This window comes from Pristis pectinata, chromosome 24 (assembly GCF_009764475.1).
Source record: "Pristis pectinata isolate sPriPec2 chromosome 24, sPriPec2.1.pri, whole genome shotgun sequence".
Lineage (NCBI taxonomy): Eukaryota > Metazoa > Chordata > Chondrichthyes > Rhinopristiformes > Pristidae > Pristis > Pristis pectinata.
This window is the reverse complement of record NC_067428.1, coordinates 9,825,689-9,850,934: the sequence shown is the minus strand read 5'-3', so window position 1 is coordinate 9,850,934 and position 25,246 is coordinate 9,825,689. Positions and strand designations below refer to the sequence as shown.

Genomic DNA, 25,246 nt, shown 5'->3' with positions numbered 1-25,246 from the left:
TGGTTGTACAAATTAGTAAAGGTTTCTTCACTGGCTCAAAAACATTTCTGCCTTAATCCTGATATAAGCTGCTTCTGTATTACCGTTAATTGCCAGCTGCTGACTACAGAGGTAGGAATCAAATTAACTGGATGTTGGTTCTGGGGCTTTGTATGCAAATTCACACCATGTTTCCAATTCTTAGAAAAGTTATTTATTTGTGATATGAAATGAATGACATAAGGGCACCTTGTTTTTTCCATTGAGTGTTATTTCAAATTCTGCCCTTGTCCTGTCTCCAAATAATATAATTTCCAGCATAACCTGGTGGTTAGGAATATAAGGGATATGTCAGACCTGAGAGCGTGAAAGACTTCATGAACTGTGGTTCTTGCATCTAGCAAAGGAGAGGTTGAGAAGTTAATTAATAGAGTTCTTCTAAAATTATGAGGAGTTTGATAGAATGGATACGGAGATATTTCCATGCAGAGGTTAAAAAAACAAGGCCTATAATAATGATGATCACCAATAAATCCAGTGAGGAACTGGAGAAAATTTCTTTTAAGTGGTCACAAAATGTTGTAGTTGAGGTAAATACTGTATCTTTAAGAGGGTGCTAAAGGGAGATGGGATGTGTTGATCAGAAGAGAGATCCTAAGAGGATTGTTATGGAGAGAGGGAGAGGTTGAGCGGGTTGGGACTTTTTTCATTGGACCATAGGAGAACAAGGATTGATCTTATAGAGGTATAAAACCATGACAGGCATAGATAGAGTCAATGTGCACAGTAATTTTCCTAGGGTTGGGGAATCAAGAAGTAGAGGGCATAGAGTTTAAGGTGAGAGGGGAGAGATTTAATAGGAACCTGAGGGGCGACTTTTTCACCCAGAGAGTGGTCAGTATATGGAATGAGCTGCCAAAGGAAGTCGTTGAGGCAGGTACATTAATATTTAAGAGGTATTTGGGCAAGTACATGGATAGGAAAGGTTTAGAGTGATCTGGGCCAAACACTGACAAATGGGACTAGCTTAGATGGGAATCTTGGTTGGCATGGACCAGTTAGGCTGAAGGGCCTGTTTCCGTGCTGTATGGCTCTGAGACCCATGTGGGGCATAGGCACCAGATCGATTTGTTTGGCTAAATGGGCCACGTGTATCGTAGATACCATGAGCCGGCTGTGGCAGCATTTCCCCACTTCAGTCATTCCAACAGAAGTAAGTCCAAGTCTCAGATTTGCTGCATAACAGATGGACCTCTATCCCTCCACGTGCTGTGCTGTTGGGCTATAGCAGAGCCCAACCTTGCAGGGATTCCCCAGGATTACACTGGGGAATTGCTTCTTCTGTGTCAGAACGTATGGCATAGGATCAGAGATCCCATTCATCTGAAAGGAGGCCTTGGCTTGTGGATTCAGAGACAACAGTTAAGCAAGCTTTTTATTATTACTCTGTTTTAAGTTTATTAATTCTACTTACTTCTGTTTTAACTTTTTATGAAATGTTAAGAGGTTTAACAACTAGTAAAATCAAATGTAAGTTTAGATAGACACTGCTCTGTCCCCAGCTCTGCCTGTCAGGAGACTGCAGGAGCAGAGCCTCAATACGCCGAGTAAGGCCTCTCACCACTCAGACCTCACTACCTGATCCCAGTAAGACCATGACAATTTCTTTTCTTCTCCTGACCCAAGAAACCAATGGTAACATTTCAACTTGGATCACAATTGGGTGGTGGAGTGGTACAACGGGTAGAACGGCTGCCTTCAGTGACCAGTCATCCCGACCTCGGTGCTGTTTTGTATGGAGCTGCTCGTTCTCCCTGTGTCTGCATGGGTTTCCCTGGGTGCTCCAGTTTCCTCCCACATCTGAAAGTTGTGCCGTTGGCAGCTCAATTGGTTACTACAAGCTATCCCTCACGTAGGTGAGCAGCAGTAGAATCGGGGTGGGGGTAGTTGTTGATGGGCACGTGAGAGAGAATAGAGTACAGGGAAATAATTGGGGTGCTGTGAGAGTTGGCATAACCTTGCTGGGCTGAATGGCCGTCTCCTATAAGGAAATGTCCCCCACTGGATGCTGCATTATTTGTGCAAATCTTCATAGTATTAAATGATGTTTGATGGCAGATCAGAAGCTTTGGAAAAGGCGAGCATGCTGAGAACCAAAGCCATGAGGGAGAGAGATGAGCAGAGGGAGTTGAAGAAATATAACTACACACTGTTGCGAGTCAGGTTTCCAGACGGATACATTTTACAAGGTAACACCTTTTTTTTGAAATCGGTAATCATTCCCAAGGAAGTTTCCCTTATCATTAGTTTCTTGATTTATTTCGTCATCTTTCCAATTCTGAAAGGCCCTTGTGATGCTCTGTGTTAAATTAGTTAATGTAATGTAGAAAACACGTACACTGTGTCAGTTTGATATTTGCTGAATAAATAAAGTATAACCTCTAAAGGCATGGGGGAAGGGCAAAAGTGGTACATTAAACCTGCATATTCTTTCTTAGATTGTTTTATACGCAGATCTTTTCTACCTTGTGGTAATCTTTTATTGCAGAATTCAGTGTTATACTTTTCTTTAACAAAGCATTCAATTGACACACTTCTCCTAGACTCTGCCAATGAAAATTTCTAATTTGAAATGCCAGGCTGACTTTTCATTTCTACATTCCTTACGTTATAAAAGACCTATAGAGCTTTCTTAAAACATAGATCACATCAATTCCCTTCTCAGGATTTAATATTTGTTTAGGCAAGGGGGATTTAATTTTATTTTGCTTCAGAATCTGTTGACGTGACATCGCGAGAATAATATATTTTAGTTTGGGGGCGGGGGGAGGGTTGTTCCTGACTAATAATAAGAGATATTTTGGATATCTCGAGGACTCGACTGAAGTCTTCCACTTCTGATGAGCTGAAGGAGGTGACAATCTTTGTATTATTATGGTCCATCTCTTTCAAACCTCGTCCTTTATTTGTGTTAGACTTACTATGTGCATTCCTTCCATCCAGCAACATTCTACGCACGAGAGAAGGTTTTAGCTCTTCGTGAATTTGTTCACAGTGTTCTTGAAAATGACTGTATTCCATTTGAACTGGTGGCACCTGGAGGGCAGAAGCTGAAGGATGACTCTGCGATGCTTATCGAAGTTGGCTTGGTAAACTGCTTTACAATTTTCCCACTGTTTGGTATTTCTCTTCACTCCTGACTTTAGGAGCGGCGAACGTTCCCCGCTCTCTGGTGACATCTACTGGGAAGCTTTTGGTTGGCCGGTACACTGGGTAATTTGTTCTTCCCTGCCTTGGGCAAGGAAGCGTCATCGGTTTTTTGGACATAGAATTTTGAACCTATCTGTGTCTTCAACAATGGAATTAAAATTCATGTTATTATCACTTTCTTATCTAGAGGAGAAATTGGCACGAAACGTGTGGTATGTGGGCTTGAGTTCCTGTGGATAAGTCTAATAGTAAATATGGCAGTTTTTACTAGTGAGACAATAATTAATGTTTCAAGTAATGACCTTCTATCAGAACTGCTACACAGTGTTTACTGCTAAACACACCTTTTTTCCCCCAACCAAATGGAAATTTTAATTTCTTGTAACTTTTTCCTTTCTTACTTTACACGAGTGCTTCCCTCCTGAGCTTGGTGCTGCCTCGTCACTGTACGTTGGGTCACAAATATTGGACTTTAAAAGAAAGTTGCTACCCAATTGAATTAAGAGAAAAATAATTCTATACTGACCACAAAGGCAGTAAGTGAAGACCAGCTACAAACACTGCAGACCAAACTATCCAAGTATCTTCTGCCATCTGTTGAAATCCTCTGAAGCCATTATATTTCAATGTGTGAGATGTACCTGGTGCATTGCTCTCTCTTCCTAAAATGTCTTCTACCTCTGCCAGTGACTGACTGTACTCTTCTATAGTTTAAGTCTTTTGGAATCTAACCCATTTGGGCAAATTTAGCCAGAGCTTCTCCTGGTCACAATCTAGTGACGTGGTGCAGCTAGCAGCTGAGTGCATAACTGGGCATTGTGGAGAATGGATACTAACTGCAGTATGGTTCAATCAGTGCAAACCCATTGTGTTAATACCTTTGGAAGTGGCAAGAAAGGAATATTTTTGTGGGAGGGAGGATGATGCTTGTCGGGTTTATGGTTATGCAGTGACTGTAGATAATAAGAGGATTATTGCATCTTTTTTTTCAAACTTGCAGCACTGATCTTTACTGTGTCATTTTCAGGTTCCTGCTGCTTTGCTGACTTTGACATGGGATGCAGAGGTTCTATTGGATCTGCAAGCTGCAGGTCAAAACCTTACTGGCACAATAAAACAAGAACTGCTGTCTAATGTCCAAACTCTTGTATAAGTAAAAAAAAACCTTTTGACTGCTCAGTTGAATACTGTATGTAAATTTATTTTATAAATGAAGCCGTGTTAGTACTGCATCCATGGAGGAAGGCAGGAATGAAGAATTCCTTCAGTCATTTGAAATATGATTTGAGATGTACACAGGTCTCTGTACACAGGTATTAATGCATAATCTGAAACAGGTAATGAAGTTTCCTGTTCCTTCTCTTGGTCTAGACCATTTAATGTGGTGATTCAGAATAGGATGGGCAACACAGTTGTAATCCCAATTAATAATGAGCATCACACTGAAGTCCACTTTACATGAGAAATTCTGCTCAGTTTAACTAAGTGAGTGAAGAAGCATACTTTTTTAAGAAAACAAAATATCAAGAAAGGACCTTGTGTTTAGGGAGGGTGGAAGGATTTGCGATTAATAATTAAATTAATATTATTAAGCTTAACTTTGAATAGAATTTGATCTTAATTCATTGTATATTGTTTGCCATTAACACTCTGAGTTTGGCTTTTTGGTAAATATTTTTTACTGCCTCTATACATTGATCTCCTTGGGGCTTGGATGGTTTTTTTTCTAATACCGCGATAACATTGCAGTTGGTATTTGATGAGGTCGATTTGTTCTGTGGTGTTTCAGCAAGATAAGTCTGCCACGATTATCCTTTGTACCTTTATGGTCTCAGTAACAAACCAGATCTTTTTAAGAAACAACCTGTGTGATTGTTACCATGAATGCATCAAAATAAATTGGCATTAGCAGTGAGGACATCAGGAAGGGTGCATTGCAGAAAAAAGTGTGCTGCTGGTAGCCCCATGAGCTTTGAATTTCAGCTTTCAGTCAATATTATAGTAACAGCATATTGTGTACCATCTTGGATGAAAGCAGGAGTGGTATTGAGTGGAGTCAGAGGAAGAGCCTTCTGAAAATTGATAGAAAATGTTTTTCTTTGAAACTGGATTAGATTCTTGTTCACCAGCTGGCTGTCCTCCTGTGTTTTGCAGGATCTCCTGTTCCAACCAGAGTTTAGACATCAAACTACCTTGTTTCTTCAGTGCAGTAGTATTGGAGGGCTGTTTTACAATTAATTCATAAACCAAGGGACAAAAACTCCACCAGTACAATTTGGGGATGAATGACTTTCACCAAAAAGAGATTATTTCATAATTTGTTTGTGGGATCAAGCTGTGTACAAATTAGCTTTTGTCTTTCCTACAAAGTAGTAACAACATTGCAAAAGTAACCCAATAGTTATCGAAGCACAGGATGTGAAGATGCTATGTAAATGCAAGTATTTTGTTTGTAATAGTTCCTATTATAACCAGAAAATGAAGTAAAAATTTGAATACAGTTGTTATAGTTCTGCTTTATTTATAAAGCTACTGCATCTGAATTTTAAGATAGAAAATACAAACAACACTTGATCATTACTCCACCATATCCAGTTTGAGAACAATATTCCGAAAGTGAGCTTCCCACAGTGCCATCTACAATAACTTGGCATTTGTGTCTAAATAATGATTACTTGCAAGACAGCTGTTGTGTGTTTGGTTAAACAGGTGGCCTGTCCATCTTGAGCAGCTTTGAGTTTGCGGTCCGTTGGCCATGGCTGGAGTATCTTAATCGTTTTGACTGTGAGCCGAACTGTTATTGGAGCTGTCATTGTGCAGGGAACTTGCCTTCATGTGCATTGAGTGCAGGCTGAGCTGTCAGAACTTTTAATGCTGCAGAGGTGAAGCAAGTAAGGACGTGTTGTACCTTTTTGGAATTTGATGGCGTTCAGTTCAGATTTACACTTGTATAATATGCACAGAAGGCAGAGCTTGTGTGGTAACTACATGTTTCTGCACTGAGCTAGGTGTCCCATTAATGCTGTATATCTATTTAAAATGATTGTGATTTCAAAACTAAGCTCAATTGAGATTTGATCACCAATAAATCTGTTTTATGGCTGCCTTTTTAACCATTACAGCAATGTTCATGTTTTTAATGTCTTTAGCAAGAATGTCCCAAAGTGCTTCACAGGATTGTTACCAAACAATTGACAATTGGCCACATGGAAATAATGGGACTCTGACTAAAAGTTTGGGTAAAGGGGTTAACTTTATGGAACATCTTAAAGGATAGTGGGTTTGGGGAAGAAATTCTAGCGCCTTAGGGCTTTGGCAGCTGAAGGTAAGACTGACCAGTGGAGGAGTGATGAAATTCAAGATAAGCAAGTGGCCAGAATTGTAAAGTTTTTTTTTAGTTTCACACAGAAATGGGTCTTTGCTTTCAAATGCAGCATTGTTCATTGAGCTTAGTATTTATTACTTCCCTCCCTGGTGCTAATTCTTCCTGTGATACAGTCAATGGATGCTGGCAGTCTTTTTTCAGAACTGGGAGACTGATTGTGAGAGCTTAGTTGTTGGCGGGGTTTGACCAACTGTGGAATATTGCAGATTAGCCTGCTGTTTCTCATAGCTACAGTTTATGTTGGTATTTTCCCTTGGCTTAGACAGTGAGGCTAAATGTTGTATTGTAGCCAACACTACTGACCCAGTTTCTTATTTGCTGTAATATTGCAAAGCTGAATATTGTATTACCAAACTGCTTATGAACATTGTTGCATACAAGTTACTTGCTCCCTATTTTACTCTACACCAATAAATAGAACACCCTGTGTCGCAAATAGTTCAACAGTAATGTCATTTATTGATGCAGTTACCAAAATCATTAAATACCTTTTTAACACTAATTCTGTGCTTGAATTTCTGTCAAAAGGTCTTTAAAGATCTTTCTTTCTTGTAACTTGTTGGCCATAACTAGTCAATTGCTTGTTTTAATTTATCAGTTACGAATGAAGCAATCATTGTACAGCTAAGAATGAAGCTATTAAAACTTGCATATTTTGGTTCTGGTGTATATTGTTTTAATTTTCACACACTACATGTTCTTGGTTAATAATAAAGTACTCTCAACAATTCGACTGTTTGTAAATATACGTCACATTATTTGGTTAACTGCATTGTAGTTAGCCAAGTAATGTTGTCATTACTTTCCCCTTTCTGAAAAGTTTGTTATTTGTTTATCCCATATTCTTTGTTCCTGGGTCTGGAAAAGTAATGAGAATTCAAACATGAATAGATTGTCTAGCCCTCGAGCTGTTCCAATATTCAGTGAAACTTGCTGCTCTGTGACATGACTTCATAAAGCTTCCTCTTTTCCCCATATTCTTTCATCTTGTATAGAGTCCCTATACCTTTGTGACTTACTTTTCCACTTAATTTTGTATTATCAGCAGATCTGGATATATTACACTGACCATCTAAATCATTATGTTTGTGAATAGTTATGCTCATGACCTATGGCATTCCAAAGTCTGTCAGCTTGGGGGGGGGGGGGGAGAAAGAAGGTCCCAAACCTGATTTGAGTTTAGCCCTTCAATTACCTATCTATTCGTGCTTATGTTACTCTACCCAACCCCCCAACCCCCCCCCCCCAATCATATGATTCCATCAACAACAGATGTTAGGCTAACAAATCCAGTCACTTTTCTCTTTTTTTACTGGCATTGCATCTGACAATCTCCCACCTTCATATCTTCTGAGATTCATACTTTAGCAAGGTGACTGCCAGGGATGAAGTTCCTGTAAAATTGTATAAAGCAACAGACCACAGACTATTCAGAAGTGTTTCTAGTAGTATTTGGATGGAAGAACTGCCCTAGTACTTAAAGTGCTACTTTTGCACTGTTGTTCAAATGGCCCCCAAAAGCTAGGCTCAGTATAACAGTGAAAATGGGAAAACAGTATAGACTGTAAGAATGAGGAGAATCTAACACCTACAATGTGGCTTTACACCAGATTGGGTTGCTATGGATATGATTCTTAGCATGAAGAACCAGGAAGAATGCTGCAGATAGAATATATATCTGCATTGCTTGACCTGACTGAACCATTTCTTCAAAGGCAATGAGAGGGTTTCCATGGATTATTCTCTATAAAATGGCCAAATCAACTAGTAATTTCCAATGGTGATTCTCCCTTATGAACTTTCAAATACATTGGCAGTGAAATAAGGAGGTATAGTTGGCTCACTGCTTGTCAACTCTATTTTCCCTCCCTGGACTCTACCTCGCTGCCTTGGCGAAGCAGCCGGCATAATCAAAGACCCCACCAACCTGGGTCATTCTCTCTTCTCTTCCATCAGGTAGAAGATACAGGAGCCTGAGGGCACCTACCACCAGGCTTAAGGATAGCTTCTATCCCACTGTGATAAGATTATTGAATGGTTCTCTTATACGATGAGATGGACTCTGACCTCACAATCTACCTTGTTGCACTGCACTTTCTCTGTAGCTGTGACACTTTACTCTGTACTGTTATTGCTTTTACCTGTGCTACCTCAATGCACTCTGTACTAACACAATGTAACTGCACTGTGTAATGAATTGACCTGTGTGATCGGTATGCAAGACAAGTTTTTCACTGTACCTCAGTACAAATGACAATAATAAACCAATATCAATACTGTCACTCAGATCAGTAGCTATTTATGTCACAGACTTAATGACTCCCTCTTTGAATACTCACAAGAAACTGGACATTCCTTGTTTAAAGGTTCTGTGCAGCCAAATGCACCCTGCTGGCCCCCAGACATACCAATCTTCAGTTCATTGTTGGCGGATCTTAATAGGTATCCCAGCTCTTTACTCTCATTAACTTTAAGATAGTAATCTTGTTCCTACCTGTATCCATTCCAGTGTCCACCACCTATCTTTGCTCATAGCACAGAGTTCAAAAGGTTAACAAAAGTTACTGTTGAGATTTCTTGGCAGCATTGTCACAAATGAGCTAGAATTTTCTGGGATTGTTCCAGAATCTAGGGAACTTTGGGATATCGTTTATGCACCTGCTATCTCTGTATAGATCTTAGAACTCGAGAATTCAGGTTATCAGGTCCAGGTATGCTGTCCAATTTTAGTCCCCTTAATTTCTCTGGCAATTCCCTTTCATGTAATAACTATGTAATTTACTGTCATTCTTTGTTTCCTTCTATTTCTGCAGCAAAAGTGGTTAATACTTCAGCCATTTCTTTATTCTCCATTTTTCTTGTGATTATCTCTGGGACCCACATTTTTTGGGTAATTTTTCTTATGAAAAGTTCAAAATATTTTATATCCCTTGTTACTTTCAACCCATTTTCTCCCACTTCATGATTTGTTGTTTACTGCTGCTTGAAAGTTGGGCTCAATAGTCTTGGCAACTTAGAATTAGATTGAAGCTTAAACTTCAGCTGGCCATGGATAGCAATTCACCAGAAATTTCACAATGGAATACCTCCTGAGAATTAAAACATTTCTTTAAATTGCTTATCAAGTGACAAAAGTTAATTTCTCACTTAGTTAATCTATTAAGACTCTACTTTGACTAATCTGAAGCTCTCCATAGGATCTCTTCCAAAAAAAATCACCTGTTGTCATTATCTCAATACACATTTACAGCAACTGATTTCCTAGTTGCTATAAACTTATTCCAAAAAAGAACTGCTGCAAATGCATTCTATGGGCCTACTTTTCAAATTTGATTTACTCAAACTATATTATGATAAATCCCTAAAAATTGTTGACGTCTGATCCAAGCCTTTATTTTGTTATTAGTTCTCTCCCCATTACACTGATGTTGCTTGTGACCTGTTAACCACCAGTGTTTTTTTTGCAAGCTACATATCAGAGGCAACCTTCTATGAAAGTGTTGGGGGTAAAATCAATTATGCATTTGCTGAGGATCTGAAGGAAATCTGCACTGTGACTACCTTACTACTAAACCACATGCAGATTTATTAAATGATTTTACAAAGCTCAGCCTGGAGAGAATGCTGTAAGGCGTAGTTGATGGGCAGAGGAAGTAAACATTCATGAATGACAATATTAAGTTAAATACAAAAAAGGTATTTCAAAAATAGATCACAAAGTAAATAGCATTACAAACAAGATTTCTCATTAAACAGTGAGCCATAAGTTAAGGGCACTGAAAAAGGGAGTAGTATTGCAATAAATGTCAAAATAAAAAAATCTACATTAAATAATTTTTAGTGCATTCATAAATATTCAGAACAAATCAATGTTTCAAGTGTCAGAAATGCCAAGATTTTGTATTGTACATAACTGGATGTTTATTAATGCCCATAAGTTTAACTATACTCATGTCAATTTCTTAAATTATCAAATTACAATTTTTTGTTGCAAAAGTGCCATTTTATTTGTTTTTTCTTACAGAACTTCAAGTATTTTAAGTTTATGAAATGATACAGAAAATGTTTTTAAAAAGTTTCTAAACAGAAAAAAAGCACCCTACATACATAAAGCTATTAGTATATATATATTTATCAATTCAGGTATGGTTGGGAGAGTTGACAGCAGCATTTTCACATGGTTCAATGTCCATTGTCTCATCAGCAGCCAGTTCTGAGCTCAGCTCTAGAGGCACGATGTCAGTTGCCAATTTGGAACACAATTCCACAGGCTTCACCTTATGTTTGACGTTACACTCTGTAGGTTTGGTGGCAAATGGGGAGAGAGAGACATAAGTAGACATGTAAATTTCCATGCTTGTTTAATAAAAAGTAGCAACTGAACACTCTGGAAGACTACAATGTTTGCACCAAAAGTGATAATATCTCAGTCAAACCAGGTTTTTGTAGTACGTGGAAGAAATGATCCTAACATTGGTACACCCATTATCAATGTAAATCATTACAACCATTTCTAAAAAAACAGAAGCAGCCAAGAGTCCATCTATAACATGGATAGCCAATAACACACACAACAGGTGTTTGAAACCTCATGCCAGTCACTAACTTTGTCTTGCTGGAAAATGTTACACAATAGAATAATTAAACTGATTAGAGGAAAACAAAAATTACTGAACAGAATATATTGACACTAACTACAAACATTAAAATCATAAATTGAGGAACTACAACAACTCTCAGAGATGCCATAACAGACAGTTGGAGCGAGGTCCTACGTGAGTACTTTGCATCGGTATTCACTGAGGTGGAGGATAGCGAGATTAGTGTGGTGCATGCCAATATACCAGAGCATTTTGAGATAAAGAAAAGGGTGGTGTTGGGGCTCTTGAAGAACATTAAAGGTGGACAAGTCGCCAGGGCTTGATGGGATATGCCCCAGGTTATGGAGAGAGAAAAGATGAGATTGCTCAGGCCTTGACCAATATCTGTGTCCTCTCTAACCACAGATGAGGTCCCAGACAACTGGCAAGTAGCTAATGTTCCTTTGTTCAAGTAGGGAACTAGGGGTAATCCTGGTGGATCTCACATCAGAGGTAGGGAAGCTATTGGAGAGGATCCTAGAGACAGGATTTGAGGATTTGGGAAAGCATGGCCTAATTAGGGACAGTCAGCATGGTTTTGTGCAGGGCAATCAGATCAGATCTTACTAACTTAAGTTTTGATGTGGTGATGAAGGTGATCGAAGAAGGTAAGCAGTGGATATTGTCTAAATGGATTTTAACAAGATATTTGACAACCATGGTCAGCTCATCAAGATTAAGATGCATGGGATTCAGTGACTTGGCTGCAGAATTGGCTTGCCCATAGAGGAGGGTAGTGGTCAGAGGTCTGTGGCTAGTGGTGTTCCACAGGGATCCGTACCGAGACCTCTGCTGTTTATGCCATATATAAATGACTTGGATGAAAATGTGGATGGGTGGGGTGGGTTAGTAAGTTTGCAGATGACAAAGATTGGTGGTGTTGTGGAAAGTGTAGAAGATTGCCAACAGATACAGTGGGATATACAAGAAATTCTGCAGATGCTGGAATCTGGAGCAATGCACAAAAAGTGCTGGAGGAACTCAGCAAGTCAGGCAGCATCCATGGAGGGAAATAAACAGCTGATGTTTTGAGCCAAGATCCTTCACCCTCATACTCACATGTGAAACACTGCCTCACCTGGAAGGACTGTCTGGGACCCTACATGGTGGTGAGGGAGGAGGGGTAAGAACAGGTGTAGCACTTGGTGCGGTTGCAGGCAAAAGTGCCGGGGTGGGGAGAGGGGGGTGGTTACCAGTGGAGAGGGACAAGTGGACAGGGGAGTCACGGAGAGAGCAGTCCCTGAGGAAAGCAGAGAGAGAGGGAGGTGAGGGAAAGATGTGCCTTGTGGTAGGATCCCATCGGAGGTGGCAGAAGTTGCAGAGAATGTGTTAGATGCAGAAGCTCGTGGGGTGGTGAGGACAAGGGGAACCCTGTCCCTGTTATGTCGGGGGGTGGGGTGGGGAGGTGAGAAAAGAGGGTAGATGTGCGGGAAGTGGAGGAGATACAGGCAAGGACAGCATTGATGGTGATAGAAGGGAAACCCTGGTTACCGGAAAAGGACATCTCTGATGTCCTAGAATGGAAAGCCTCATTATGGGAACAGATGCAGCGGAGGAACTGGGAGAAGGGGATGGTGTCCTTACAAGTGGCAGGGTGGGAAGAGGTGTAGTCAAGGTACTGTGGGAGTCAGTGGGTTTGTAGAAGATGTCTGTGGTTAATCTGTCTCCAGAGATGGAGACAGAGGTATCAGAGATGACCAAGTGAATCTGAGGGCAGGGTGGAAGTTGGAGGTGAAGTTGATGAAATTGACAAGCTCAGCAAGGGTGCAGGAAGCAGCCCCAATGCAGGCGTCAATTTAGCGGAGAAAGAGTTGGGGGTGGTGTTACCGATGTAGGCTTGGAACATGGACTGTTCCACGTAACTGACAAAGAGACGGGCATAGCTGGGGCCCACGTGAGTACTCATGACTATACCTTTAGTTTGGAAAAAGTGGGGGGAGCCAAAAGAGAAGTTGTTAAGGGCAAGTACCAGTTCCGCCAGACGGTGGAGGTGGAGGGCAACTGGTTGGATCTGTTATCAAGAAAGCAAAGAACCTCAAGGCCTTCCTGATGGAGGGATGGAAGTGAACAGAGACTCGGCGCCCATGGTGAAAATGAGGTGGGTCAGGGCCAGGGAAGTGGAAGTTGTTGAAGTGATGGAGAGCATGCAAAGTGTTATGGACATAGGTAGGAAGGGACTGAACCAAGGGGGACAAAATGGAGTCAAGATACGAGGACACAAGTTCAGTGGGGCAGGGGCAGGCAGAAACAATGGGTCTACCAGGGCAGTTGGGTTTGTGAATCTTGGGTAGGAAGTAGAAACAGGCAGTGCAGGGTAGAGGAATTATGAGGTCAGAGGCTATAGAGGGGAGGTCTCCGGAGGCGATGTCAGTGATAGTGTGCGAGACAATGGCCTGATGATCCTTGGTGGGGTCCAGGTTGAGGGATAAGTAAGAGGTGGTGTCCGAGAGTTGACATCTGACCTCGGCAATGTAAAGGTCAGTCTGCCAGACTACAACAGCACCACCCTTATCTGCGGGTTTGATAGATTAGGATTGGTGCGGAGTGGAGGGCGTGAGGGTGTGAGGTTGGAATAGGTGAAGGGAGTGGTGAAGTTGAGACAGTTAATGTCTCGTCGGCAGTTAGAGGTGAAGAGATCCAGAGTGGGCAGAAGGCCAGGACGAGGTGTCGAAGAGGAGGAAGAGAGCTTAAGGCAGGAGAAAGGGTCATCTGTGGGGTGGGAAATCCCTGCCAAAGAAGTAGGCCTAGAGACTGAGGGATATAGATCAGTTGCAGATATGGGCAGAGAAATGGCAGATGGAGATTAATTCGGCCCAGGGCGAGGTGTTGCACTTTGAAAAGTTGAATGTAAAGAAACAGTACACAGTTAATAGTAGGACCCTAAACAGTGTTGTTAATGTACAGAAGGATCTCGGGGTCCAAGTCCATAGCTCCACGAAAGTGACCACAGAAATTGACAGGGTGGTAAAGAATGTCTAATTGCATACTTGCCTTTAATAGTCAAGGCAATGAGTTTGAGTCAGGAAGTTATGTTGCAGCTTTATAAAACTGGTTAGGCCACATCTGGATTCTGGTTGCCCCATTATAGGAAGGATGTGGAGGGTCTGGATAGGATGCAGATGAGGTTTACCAGGATGCTGCCTGGATTAGAGGGCAGGTGCTACCAAGAGAGGTTAAACAAACTAGGGTTTTCTTCTCTAGCGCAGCAGAGGGAAGACTTAAAATTATGAGAGGCATAGATAGAAAGCTGGCATCTTTTTCCCATGGTTGAAATGTCCAGTACTGAAGGGCATGCATTTAAGGTGAAAGGGGGAAGTCCAAAGGAGATGTGCAGGGAAAGTTTTGTTTAAAAAAAAACAGGGTGGTGGAATGTGCTGCCAGAGGTGGTGGTGGCAGCAGATATGATAGAGGTGTTTAAGAGGCTCTTAGGTGGGCACATGAGTGGAAGGATATGTGCAGGCAGAAGGGATTAATGTAATTGGGCATCTTTAGCTTAATTAGTTCAGCACAACATTGTGGGACAAAGAGCCTGTTCCTGTGCTGTACTGTTCTATGGAAAGACATGGACACTTGGCATGAGAATGCAAAAGTGAATGGAAACAAAATGCAAAATAAATGCAAATCTGCCCAATGTTGCAACTGAGGAATCTTTTTATGCATGCAGAATGTGTACCTTTGTCATTTGGAGTAGGCTTGTTCATCTGCACATCAACAATTACACAGTCTGCATCCTCGTCCTCTTCTGTATCTGCCTGAAAACCATCCGTGTCCATAGCTTCAGCCTACAAACCCAGAGCACATCACAGTTAGTCTGTTATTCCTAAATGTCATATCTAGTGCCCAGTGTTAAGCACAAGAGTGAGTTTCAGAGATATGCTATTGGAATCTCAAAGTCAAGTCTTGAGATTAACTCTTCCAACTAGATCCCAGCAAGGGGACAAAGGAAATTAATCTGCTCACCAACATAAATCATTTTAGCTTGCTACACCAAGAAATCAGTCCAAAAGCAAATACTAATTGACAGGTATAACTTTAATATTGTTTTATACTTAGTAGAAAGAGGTAAATAATTATTTTAATATTATTTTTCACAAACATTAATAATCCCTCACTTTTCCTGGAGCATACTCTAACAAAGAGTTAGGAACCAGTGTTTAGAAACAGAACTGTCACTTGCCTCAAATATCCTGGTAAAGTTTATTATTTATTATGAGGAGGTTACCTGGCGCAGAGAGCCTAAAGCACATCTCTGAGCAATTTCATCATTTCCCTGTAACCTACCCTCACATGCCCATCCACCTGTCCCTGCATTCCTTACCACCAACCTTGAGTAGGGGTAATTAACAGTAGCCAACCAACCCACCAACTTGTACATCTTCAGGGTATGAGAGGAAACCAGAGCACCTTGGGGGGAAAACTTATGCAGTCACAGGGAGAACATGCAAAATAGCCCAGACAGCACCAGAGATCTGAATCGAACCTGGGCCACTGAAACTGAGGCATCAGTGCTACCAGTTGCACTACTATGCCACCCCACATGATCATTGCAAACAACTGGTCCTGGGATGACCAAAGCTGGAAAGTGTTGTTAACCAAGTAATTGGATTACATGAATGTTCCACCGATGCACTCTTGTTAATGTACAAAGGTCAGCATCTTAAACCACTTTTACTATGGCACTCAAAGTGGAAATTTTGCCTTTCAACAGAACATTGATAGTAGCTCTGACTACTGTGCAGACTTGGATCTTTTGGCCATGGGGAGGGAAATAAAATGTACAAGCTTTGGCTAGCAGAACCTCTGGAACTTCTAACTCCAGCAAATGCTTAGAATCAGAAAATCTAACATGCATTCCAAAAGACAAATGAAATAATTTCAGACCGATGCAAAGTGAGTGTTGCACATATCCAACACTGATGGGCATCTGCTTTAGCTCCGCTGGTGTGCGAGATAACAAACAAAAAACTTGCTGCATCTTTCACACACTGTTTTCCATACTGCTGGCTAAGCAAGAGGGAGAGAAGGACAATGGTATAACCAGTCCACATCCTTCTCTCTCTCTCTAACTCCCATCCTTTTGTAACCAACAATGCTGTTTCCACTCCCTCCCCCAATGTTATGATTTAATACAGCTTCTACTATGGAGCAAATGCTGGACTAAAAAAGTATACTTCTGGGGAAAAAAAATAGGTCAGGAGCTTCTTTGCTTCAACCACCAATAGTACATGGAAATACAGCCTTCAACGTTTCCCTTAAACAGGCAGCAGCTATTCCGATGTTGCATCACTCATTCTCACATAGCATAACTTCTCCTTTAACTCCACTCACTTTCTCCAAATGAAAAGGTGCAGCTCTGGAAATGTGCATGGGTCCAAGCGATGCCCATGTCTGCATGGAACAGTCTATGTTTCAGGCCTATCAGACTACCCATCTCACTTCTTCTCCTAGTACATTTATGAGTATACTAATGCTGCTTCCACAAGTTGCATCTTTTATTGCTCTCATTTTTACACAGTCTATATCTGTACTGTTCCCTCCCTAATAGGCCAAGTCCACTTCAGAGGGGAAGGTTAGCAACCAATATCAGGAGCCCCATAGCTCTGCATTTCTCCCACTCTCCCAGAATGTCTTTTTCACATTTGTTCAGATGACATCACCTTCCACAGCAGACTTCTGAGATGTCCTCTTTTTCCTGCCTAACCTTGGTTTCCTCTCCTTTATTTCTCACTTCTCTCAGCACCTCTCCTCTGAACAAGGGTAGGATTCTCCCTCACCTTCTACCCCATCAGTTTCCACATTCAATGGATGGCAAGTTCAACCACCTTCAGGATTCCACCAGACACCATCTCCTTCAGTACCAGCATTCAGAAGGGACTATCCCTTCTGCAACTCCCAGGTTGCAATGCCATCTCCATCAATCACTCCCCTTCTCACAGGAGCTGCAGCACTGCTCTTTTCCCTAGTCCTTTCCACGGTCCTAAATACTCCTTCCTGGTAAAACAGCAAGTCCAATTTAAATAATATATTCAGTGCTCACATTGTGGTCATCTGTGCAATGCAGAAACCAAATGCAGACTGGGCAACTGCTTTTCAGAACACCTCTCATCTGCAAGTGTGACCCCCTGTGCTTTCAGTCACCTGTCACTTTAATTCACCATGCCATTCTGACCTCTGTTGGAACAACGTACAAGGCCGAAGCCCAATGAATGCTCCAGGAACAACACCTCACTTTGCAACTCTTGAGATTCAATACTGAATTTAAACTATTTCAGATAACCAGTCTTCCTTGTTTCTTTCAGAACTGGCCTGACCTGATACCAGGTCATCCGCCTGCTCTCCACAGATGTTGCCTGATCTGCTGGATACCTCCAGCATTCTTTTATTTGAGATTTCCAAGAACTGTCGTGTTCTGTAACTTAGTTGTTTTCTTACCTGTGTCTTCATTCATCTTTCTCTATTTACATTCCTCCAGATAGATTTCTCTAACTACACTAATAGCAGTCATCTCATTGGGACAACCTTGGTTTCAATCCTATCACAGATACGCCCTTGAACTCTCCACCACTAACCCCCTTCTCATTTTCCAGATTAATGACTTCATCAGAACCAAAATGTTAACTGTTTCCTCTTTTGACAGATGCTGCCTAATCTACCGATTTCTGTTTGTCGTAGTTACTACATAGGTGAGAAGGGAGTTTCTAAATTGGAAACATCTCAACAGGATGGCAGAGTAAATTTAATTTCTCAGTTCAAAGGACAATTTAATAATCGAACAGTATGCAGAATGACTTGGTTCTTAATGAGTACAGATCCGCATTACAAACTGAATTGGCATCTGTTCACAGAAATTTCACATAGATACATGTGTGAAGTTGAGGCTAAGGAATGTGATTTATCCCTCTTAGAACAAATATCTAAAGTAGAAATGGTTGTTTTAAAAAAAAACAATGTGCATAGCCTCCTGCTCACTCTGGACTGAGGATTCAAAAGGAAGTTAAAGAGGAAACATTTAAAGGCTTCAAAAGTTACAAAAAAAGTTTATTATTGTAGCTCAAAACAACTAGGAAATAGTTCCAAATATATTTTTAAATAAATTATATTCCTGAAAATGACTACTAAGTAATCCACAGATGCTTAAATCTGTGACTTAATAAAATTGTGATGGACTGCATTCAGTTAAATTGCATTTTACTGCTACTCAAGAAAAGGACTTTTGTTTTTCCAAAAAGAGACTTTTTTTTAAAAAAAAGTGATCCCAATAGTGCAGGTTCTGCACTGATTTTGCAACAGTTTGAGCAGGACTTCAACTTAAAGTGCATTCTCATTTCACCCATTTTGCCCAAAGAAACACTTTGTCTGGCACTGTCTCAATCTATACCCTACAAACAAGCTAACAGAGGTGGTGTTACAGGCATGTACAATTACAACACTTCAAAAGACATTTAGACAGGTCAGGAAAGGTTTAGAAGGATATTGGTCAAACGTGGGCAAATAGGACTAGCTTGGATAGGCACCCTGATCAGCATGGACAAGTTGGGCCAAAGGGCCCATTTCTGTGCTGTCTAATCTCTCTGACTCTAACCAGCACTGTCTGAGCCTTTCGTTCTCTCACAATGTCACATTTCTTCCACTTTGAGAAGTTCTACTCTACAAAATTCAGATGTCACTCTTCACGATGGTGACCATTTCAACTTCATGTTCTCCAGCATTTTTGATGGCAATGACAATTCCAAATTAAAATGCTTTGTCCACAACTCACTTAGGGTGAGCTCTTCCCTGATTATGTTCATTCCTTATTTTCCACGCATCATTATTTCTCTCACTTAGCCTAGTCACTTCATTATGCCCCACTGGTCCTCTTACTGTACATACTATGTACATGAATGATTCTGGAAACGAGACCAATTTGCACTTGTATGCTGGCAGTCTCTACCTTCAGCCACCTCTGCCGATTTAGAATCTGATGCAATATTCTCAAAACACAAAAAAGTCCTCTTGTATCACATTGGCAGGAATTAATGCTCCCATCTGCAATTACCTCCTCTGACAACCATCTACATTCTGTTTGTCATGCTTTCCTTAGGAGAATAATGTACAAGTTTTATTCCCATCAAATGATGGCCAGTGAAGGAAGTTACTTGAATAAGAAAGTGAATGACAGTTTAATGTAATTCAGTTTCAAACCAATATCTCACCTGATCTGCGTCAGTGTCTACACACTTCTGCATGAACTTTTTTATGGACATACTTCCAGCTGGCTTCCGCTTTCCTGAACCAGGTATGCATTGTGGTGTGGTCCTCACCAAACTGGGAGTATTCTGTCCACTGCCCGCTGTAATGGTACTCTCCTCCTTGACTGTAGACTGGACTTGTGCAAGGCAATTCCATTGTCCTGGGACAGGAAGGTTTTCCATCCTAAACTTTCTCAGCACATGTTCATGTACATACCAACACTTCAGTCTGAATGCTCTTCTCTTTTCATATACTCCATTCTCTGCAATAAGTCGTCGTAATTTTGCCTTGGATGGGATGGACACATCCTCATCCACTGTGGGAGTCTGAGGTCTGGAGGCATCAGAGCCTGGGGGACTTGACGAATCAGGAGGAGGAAGTGCTGGCGTATCTGCAGAAGGTTTATGTTTGTACCACTCCTGAAACTCCTTGATAATGGCTTTTTTTCCACTCACATTTCCATGAAGTAGTGGAAGCAGGCTCATCAATACTGAAGTAAAGAAAATACACAAGTATTACCAAAAGAAGCATTTCATCGTAAACAAAATTGAAACCACTCACATTTCCATGAAGTAGTGGAAGCAGGCTCATCAATACTGAAGTAAAGAAAATACACAAGTATTACCAAAAGAAGCATTTCATCGTAAACAAAATTGAAACATCTGCAATTTGGTTTTATTCTGCAATCATATGCACAGAACCTCCCACAAAAATGACCAAATTCCTTGTGCTGACTTGCAGGAAAAATACCAGGGATCATGTTCTCAATGCAGTAACATTTGAAATTTTATTTTTCAGGAAACAGGTTTATCTCTTAAATGCAAAGCAAAAACTGCAAAGCTGGAAGGCAAGTCAATGTCAACGTAGTTCAAAGGAAGCAATCTAGCCCAAATCCAAAGGTTCCAAATTCAGACCCCACCTCAGCCAAATATATAGGGAAGAGAAGTCAATAAAGAGACCAGTAGATTTAGAGATGCTGTCATGTAGACAAATCATGAAGCTATAGCTTCAGGCTTCTTAGTTGCAAAATATTGTATTATTTGAAGAGCACAAGTTTCTCCTACTATTTCAGTCAACTGAACTAATACTAGCACTAAAAACAGATCAACCCATCACGTATCATGAGTTTTTGATACCTTGCTCTCAGCATCTTAAGGCAGAAATGATGAAAGTGATTTTTTTTTTAAAAAAAAGATCTAGTCATTAGTGCCTCAGCATTCATATTATATTTAAGCATGCTGAAGACTTCCTAGAATTAAAAATATTCTTTCTAATTTTACAAATACAATCCATGCAGCATCTGATAAACTACCATATTCGCATTCTAATTGCCATAGGAGCAGCCATTAAAGTCCAGTACATTTCAATTTAGTGCTCAGGAATTCAAGTTTTATAATTGCTACAGTATTTCAATTAAAAGGGCGACAGTACAGAGCATTCCGACTTCTAGATAGATTGAGGGCTCTTACTTTGTTCTTCTTTTAATTTCCCATTGTGTGTTTCCTGCAGCTGCTCATCTTCGACCTGGTTTTCAAACATGTGAATGGAAAACTGCTGAAGTGTCTTCATGGTGGTTTCATGCAACACATCACTGTCATTCTCCCAAAAACATCCAAGCAGGGTGGGCTGCAGCACTTGAAATTTTTTTCCTTTCATCAACTCGTCCCATTCTTTTGCCTTCATCCGCTGACGGATTTTCTGCTTTTCGGGATTTTCACCCTCCTGGACAAAGCAAACATTGAACTCATGATAACCTGATCTTTCTTAAAAGAAATTTAAACAAGATTTATCATAGGACTAATGCATCCCTTGTACTATATTAAATTTTATACCCTAGAACTTAATTTTGGAGTAGGGTAGAGGAAAGAAAAGGCAGGTTTGGGCTGCGTAAGCAACTCGGTTGTACCTCACCCAGTAATTTACCTATACAAATTGTTGACCATACCTGCAACACATCCAAGCCAACCTCATCGATTTCCTATCGGGTTCCTTTTGCTATGCAATTGTTCTGGTACACCAAGTCCAGATTCTACTTCAACTTAAATCAAACTTGGCACAAACTAGAAATTAAACCTACTTTATGACCCGAGACATTGCCCGATAACTTGTGAATAAAGGGCCAATGAAGAAAGCTGTTATTAACAAGATGGCAAGTGATTAACCTGAGGCTCAGTTGCCTCTGATGTGAAGCCATACCTCATCAGTTGCACCTTCTCCTTCAGACAGATAGCCATGGGGAACAAAAAATCCATCATCGTCATCTTCGTCGTCTCCCTCATCATCATCATCCTAAACAAAGAAAAAAATTAAAAATACATCAAGCACAAAGGTTTGTATTAGAACAAGTTTATTCCAATGCCCTAGATCAGTTAAGGTTCAATAAACCAGCAAACAAAAAACAAAGAGAAAATTGAACCTCTGGTGTGTTATGTCACATATTACATAACCACACTGAAGTTTTGCCCTCCAAATGCTCCCATTTGTTTTCAGTCTGCATTTTTTTTTAAAAAAATAAGGAATATTCCCTTATATGGCTTAGTCTTCTTAACCAGCTAAATTTACAATTCCTTTAAAAATCATTACCACTTGTTAGTCTGTCACTTGTATGTTCCAAAAGAAGCACAAGTATAAAATATTTCAGATCTAAAGTCATTTGATACAAAATTTGTTAATGTTTAAAGGAATGGATTTTATAAAAACAAAATGCTGGAAATACTTATCAGTTCAGATGAAATTTGTAGGGCAAGAAACAGAATGTTTCAGACTATTTGCAGTTCAGAGGAAAGGTTATCAACTCAAAATATCCTGTCTGCTGAGTAGCTCCAGCTACTTTAAAATATTACTGAAAAAAAAATTGTTTTTCCATAACCATGCATAAGTGTACAAGAATGAAATCCAAGAGTTAGAAAAAAGTGGATGCAGTTATAGGAAAAGAGAAAAACATTCAAAATTTATATATTTTTTTATATATCCTCAGGACAACAAAACATTTCAGTTAAAGAATTGCTTTTTAACTTAGTCCCTCATTTTGCAGAGACATTTTCTATTGATGTTATACATTGCTGTAGTCTAGCTCCAATATGGAAATATAGAGTTAACTTAAAAGAACTGATGTAAAACAATAGCTTTGAAAAATATAGGCCAGCAAAATAAATTGCAGTAGCTTCTCCAATCCTGAACATTTCTATAATCTACTAATATGAAATGGAAAATGTGTATAAGCACAAGTTCCTTAACACAGGAACATTTTGAATTGCAATTTGTCCCATTACATTAAAACTTAGAATGTGATTAAACATTCATGAATTTATAATGTAAGGCATCACCAAATGACATTAAAAAGTCCGTACTAACCCCTTCACTGTGGGAGAGGGATTCTCCAGGTTCTTCTTCCTCCCACTCATCATCACTGTCCACTTCATAATCCAATAACTGCTGTAGGAACAAGTTAACATTTACACTTCTGGATAGTTAAAAGAGATGGCTTTACATGCTTCAAGTTGCATCATGCAAAGGAGGGACTCGGCTGTGACTGCCAACCCAATCAATGAGGTGACAGCATATCCAAATCTTACTGCCCCACAGTACTGAGTGACTAAAAATTAAAATTGACAAAATATATTTCACATTTTGTATGTGTTTCCCCGACACAAATTCCGTAAGAGCAAATTTTATTCAAAATCTCAAATTTTTGGGTAGTGGATTTGTAAATTCCAGAAGGGTTGATTTCTGTAACCCGAATGGCCATAACGCAAGTGCCACTCGTACAAGGAGCTGCACAGAAATGGTCCAGTTATTTCAACATGCCCTTATGCTTCATTTCAAATATTTAAAAACGCTTATTCCCTTATTCACTGTTTATGACAGTTTGCCACTCTCAGTACATGCTCATCTGGAATGTGGCAAAGGGTGCAATCATTTAATATCCAAGAGAACAATTCAGATTGTTAATGCTACAACTTTTATTCTACTCCCAGCAGAATTAACAATTTAATGAATGCAAATAGGCATTTTCAATACTGCTGGGCATTATCTTTCAATACTAAAAGAGTGGGAATTTTAGGAGGAATCTAATTTATCCAGCATTACATCAATTTTGCACCACTTTCCTTACCTCATCCTTAGCGAATGGATTCCGGGGATTCACCTTTGCACTCTTCTTCTGCCAGGTCCCCCAGTAGGCAGGACGATGATTTTCATGAAACTGTAGCAGCTTCATCCTGCAAAATTTCTTCCTATCAATGGTTCCACTACTTGAATTAGTGTCTATCACAATCACATCACTGCTTAAAAAGGGAATGCAAAATTAGCATCAATTTTGAAGTGAACATGGATTGTATACATTACAAACCTGTTCAGATTGTACAACTATTGTGACGCCAAACCTTGCCCATACACAACTGTAATGGTGACCATTAACTTCATCTTATCGTCTTAGCAGTAAACTTCAGTTAACATCTACTTATAATTCAGGGTAGATTTCCAACATGCAAAACAAAACAAATTTTCCAAAGCATAAACTAAATTTCAAAATGTACCAAAATTGCTGACATTGTTTTTGCTCGGTACATAAGAGTTAAGGACAATGCCTTTGTAAATAAACAATCCCTGAACGTCAGTTCAGAATTACACACACAACAAATAGCATAAAGACCTGGAACAAGCTAATTCCCACCATGTCTCTCTCTCTCACACAGTGAACATTTAAGTTGATCAGTCTCTAGCTTCCCGTCTATTAAATCGCCACCCACTCTCCAAGTCAGCAACAAATTTGGCAAAGTTATTAGAAGAAACAAAATCAGGGGTCTGAGATTTATTTTATGGCAAAGCAGTTGTAGAGCTCTAGAAAAATGATGAATGGAAGAAATGCAACATATTGATATACAAAAGGCATCAAAAAGATACTACTGGAGAAAACGACAAGATTTGGAATTAGGCAAAGGTAACACATTGGATTTAAAAGCGATTCAGTTCAACACAAGGATGACAGGGCTATTGGAAATTAACAGATGCACAGTAATTTCAAGGGCTAAAAGGACTTGCAAGAGATATTGATATGATGGAATGAACAAGAGTTGGCATTTAAATTCATTAAAGAAATGTTGAAGGGTCACCTAATAAAAGGAATATACAAGGTTGATAAAGAAAATTACTTAATTCAGAAAGCAAACTAAGAAGAGGGATGGTAAATGAAACAACGATCTTAGCAAACTGGCTTGAGTTAACTATGGGAAGGAGAAAGATCATTTCATATCATTTTACTTACCTCCAATTTATTATTTATCCTTCTTCCTACCAGTTCATTACAAAAAGGAAATTCTGAAATAGATGGCAATTTATTTTTACCTGCACGAACTGCCTTCAGTGATGCTGATTCTGGGACTTGTAGGGCCAGATGTTCTGGGCTTCTGCCTGTGCAACTCTTTGAAGTAATTAGAACTGGAACTCTGATGTTCCAGCAACTCATCTAATTGCTCAAGAACTTCTTGATCCAAGTATATCCGACTTGTTGGAGCAAGGACCATGTGTTCTTTGATTTCAAAAGGAGCAAACTTCCCACAGGATCCAGCAAGAGTCTGTGGAACAGATGGATTTTTGGTTACATGTATAGAATGGATTTACACATAATTGGCAACATCCTCAGTGGTTTGTTACTATTGTTTGAGTATTTAAGTTTCGTGCATCGCTCATTTTAATGTTAAATGAAATATGGCTGCCTGTCAAATATACAAACTTTATGGAGAGAAGGCCCAAGCAAAATAGATAAATGAATAATGGACTCCAAATAGGAACTGTGTCA

General features: G+C 39.9%; 2 protein-coding genes across 7 annotated transcripts in view; one reads left to right on the top strand and one right to left on the bottom strand.

Annotated features, from left to right (window-relative positions):
* Positions 1 to 7,233, top strand: part of ubxn6 (UBX domain protein 6) — a 28,772-nt gene extending 21,539 nt beyond the window's left edge. Inside the window, exons 9-11 of the mRNA XM_052037675.1 lie at positions 2,098 to 2,228; positions 2,983 to 3,128; positions 4,217 to 7,233. Of these exons, the coding sequence (XP_051893635.1) occupies positions 2,098 to 2,228; positions 2,983 to 3,128; positions 4,217 to 4,342 (403 nt within the window). The 3' untranslated portion in view covers positions 4,343 to 7,233. The remainder of the gene's footprint in view (positions 1 to 2,097; positions 2,229 to 2,982; positions 3,129 to 4,216) is intronic.
* Positions 7,234 to 10,139: 2,906 nt separating this feature from the next.
* chaf1a (chromatin assembly factor 1, subunit A (p150)) overlaps positions 10,140 to 25,246 on the bottom strand; it is a 34,070-nt gene continuing 18,963 nt past the window's right edge. For 2 of the 6 annotated variants that reach the window (XM_052037820.1, XM_052037823.1), the window contains exons 8-15: positions 24,793 to 25,022; positions 23,561 to 23,732; positions 22,801 to 22,881; positions 21,643 to 21,735; positions 20,916 to 21,168; positions 19,410 to 19,936; positions 14,888 to 14,996; positions 10,176 to 10,871 (exon numbers count right to left, since the gene is read on the bottom strand). In XM_052037820.1, coding sequence (XP_051893780.1) covers positions 10,714 to 10,871; positions 14,888 to 14,996; positions 19,410 to 19,936; positions 20,916 to 21,168; positions 21,643 to 21,735; positions 22,801 to 22,881; positions 23,561 to 23,732; positions 24,793 to 25,022 — 1,623 coding nt within the window. In that variant the 3' untranslated portion in view covers positions 10,176 to 10,713. Of the gene's footprint in view, positions 10,872 to 14,887; positions 14,997 to 19,409; positions 19,937 to 20,915; positions 21,169 to 21,642; positions 21,736 to 22,800; positions 22,882 to 23,560; positions 23,733 to 24,792; positions 25,023 to 25,246 lie in introns of all 6 variants that reach the window. The other 4 variants (XM_052037817.1, XM_052037819.1, XM_052037818.1 and 1 more) reach the window with 4 other exon arrangements.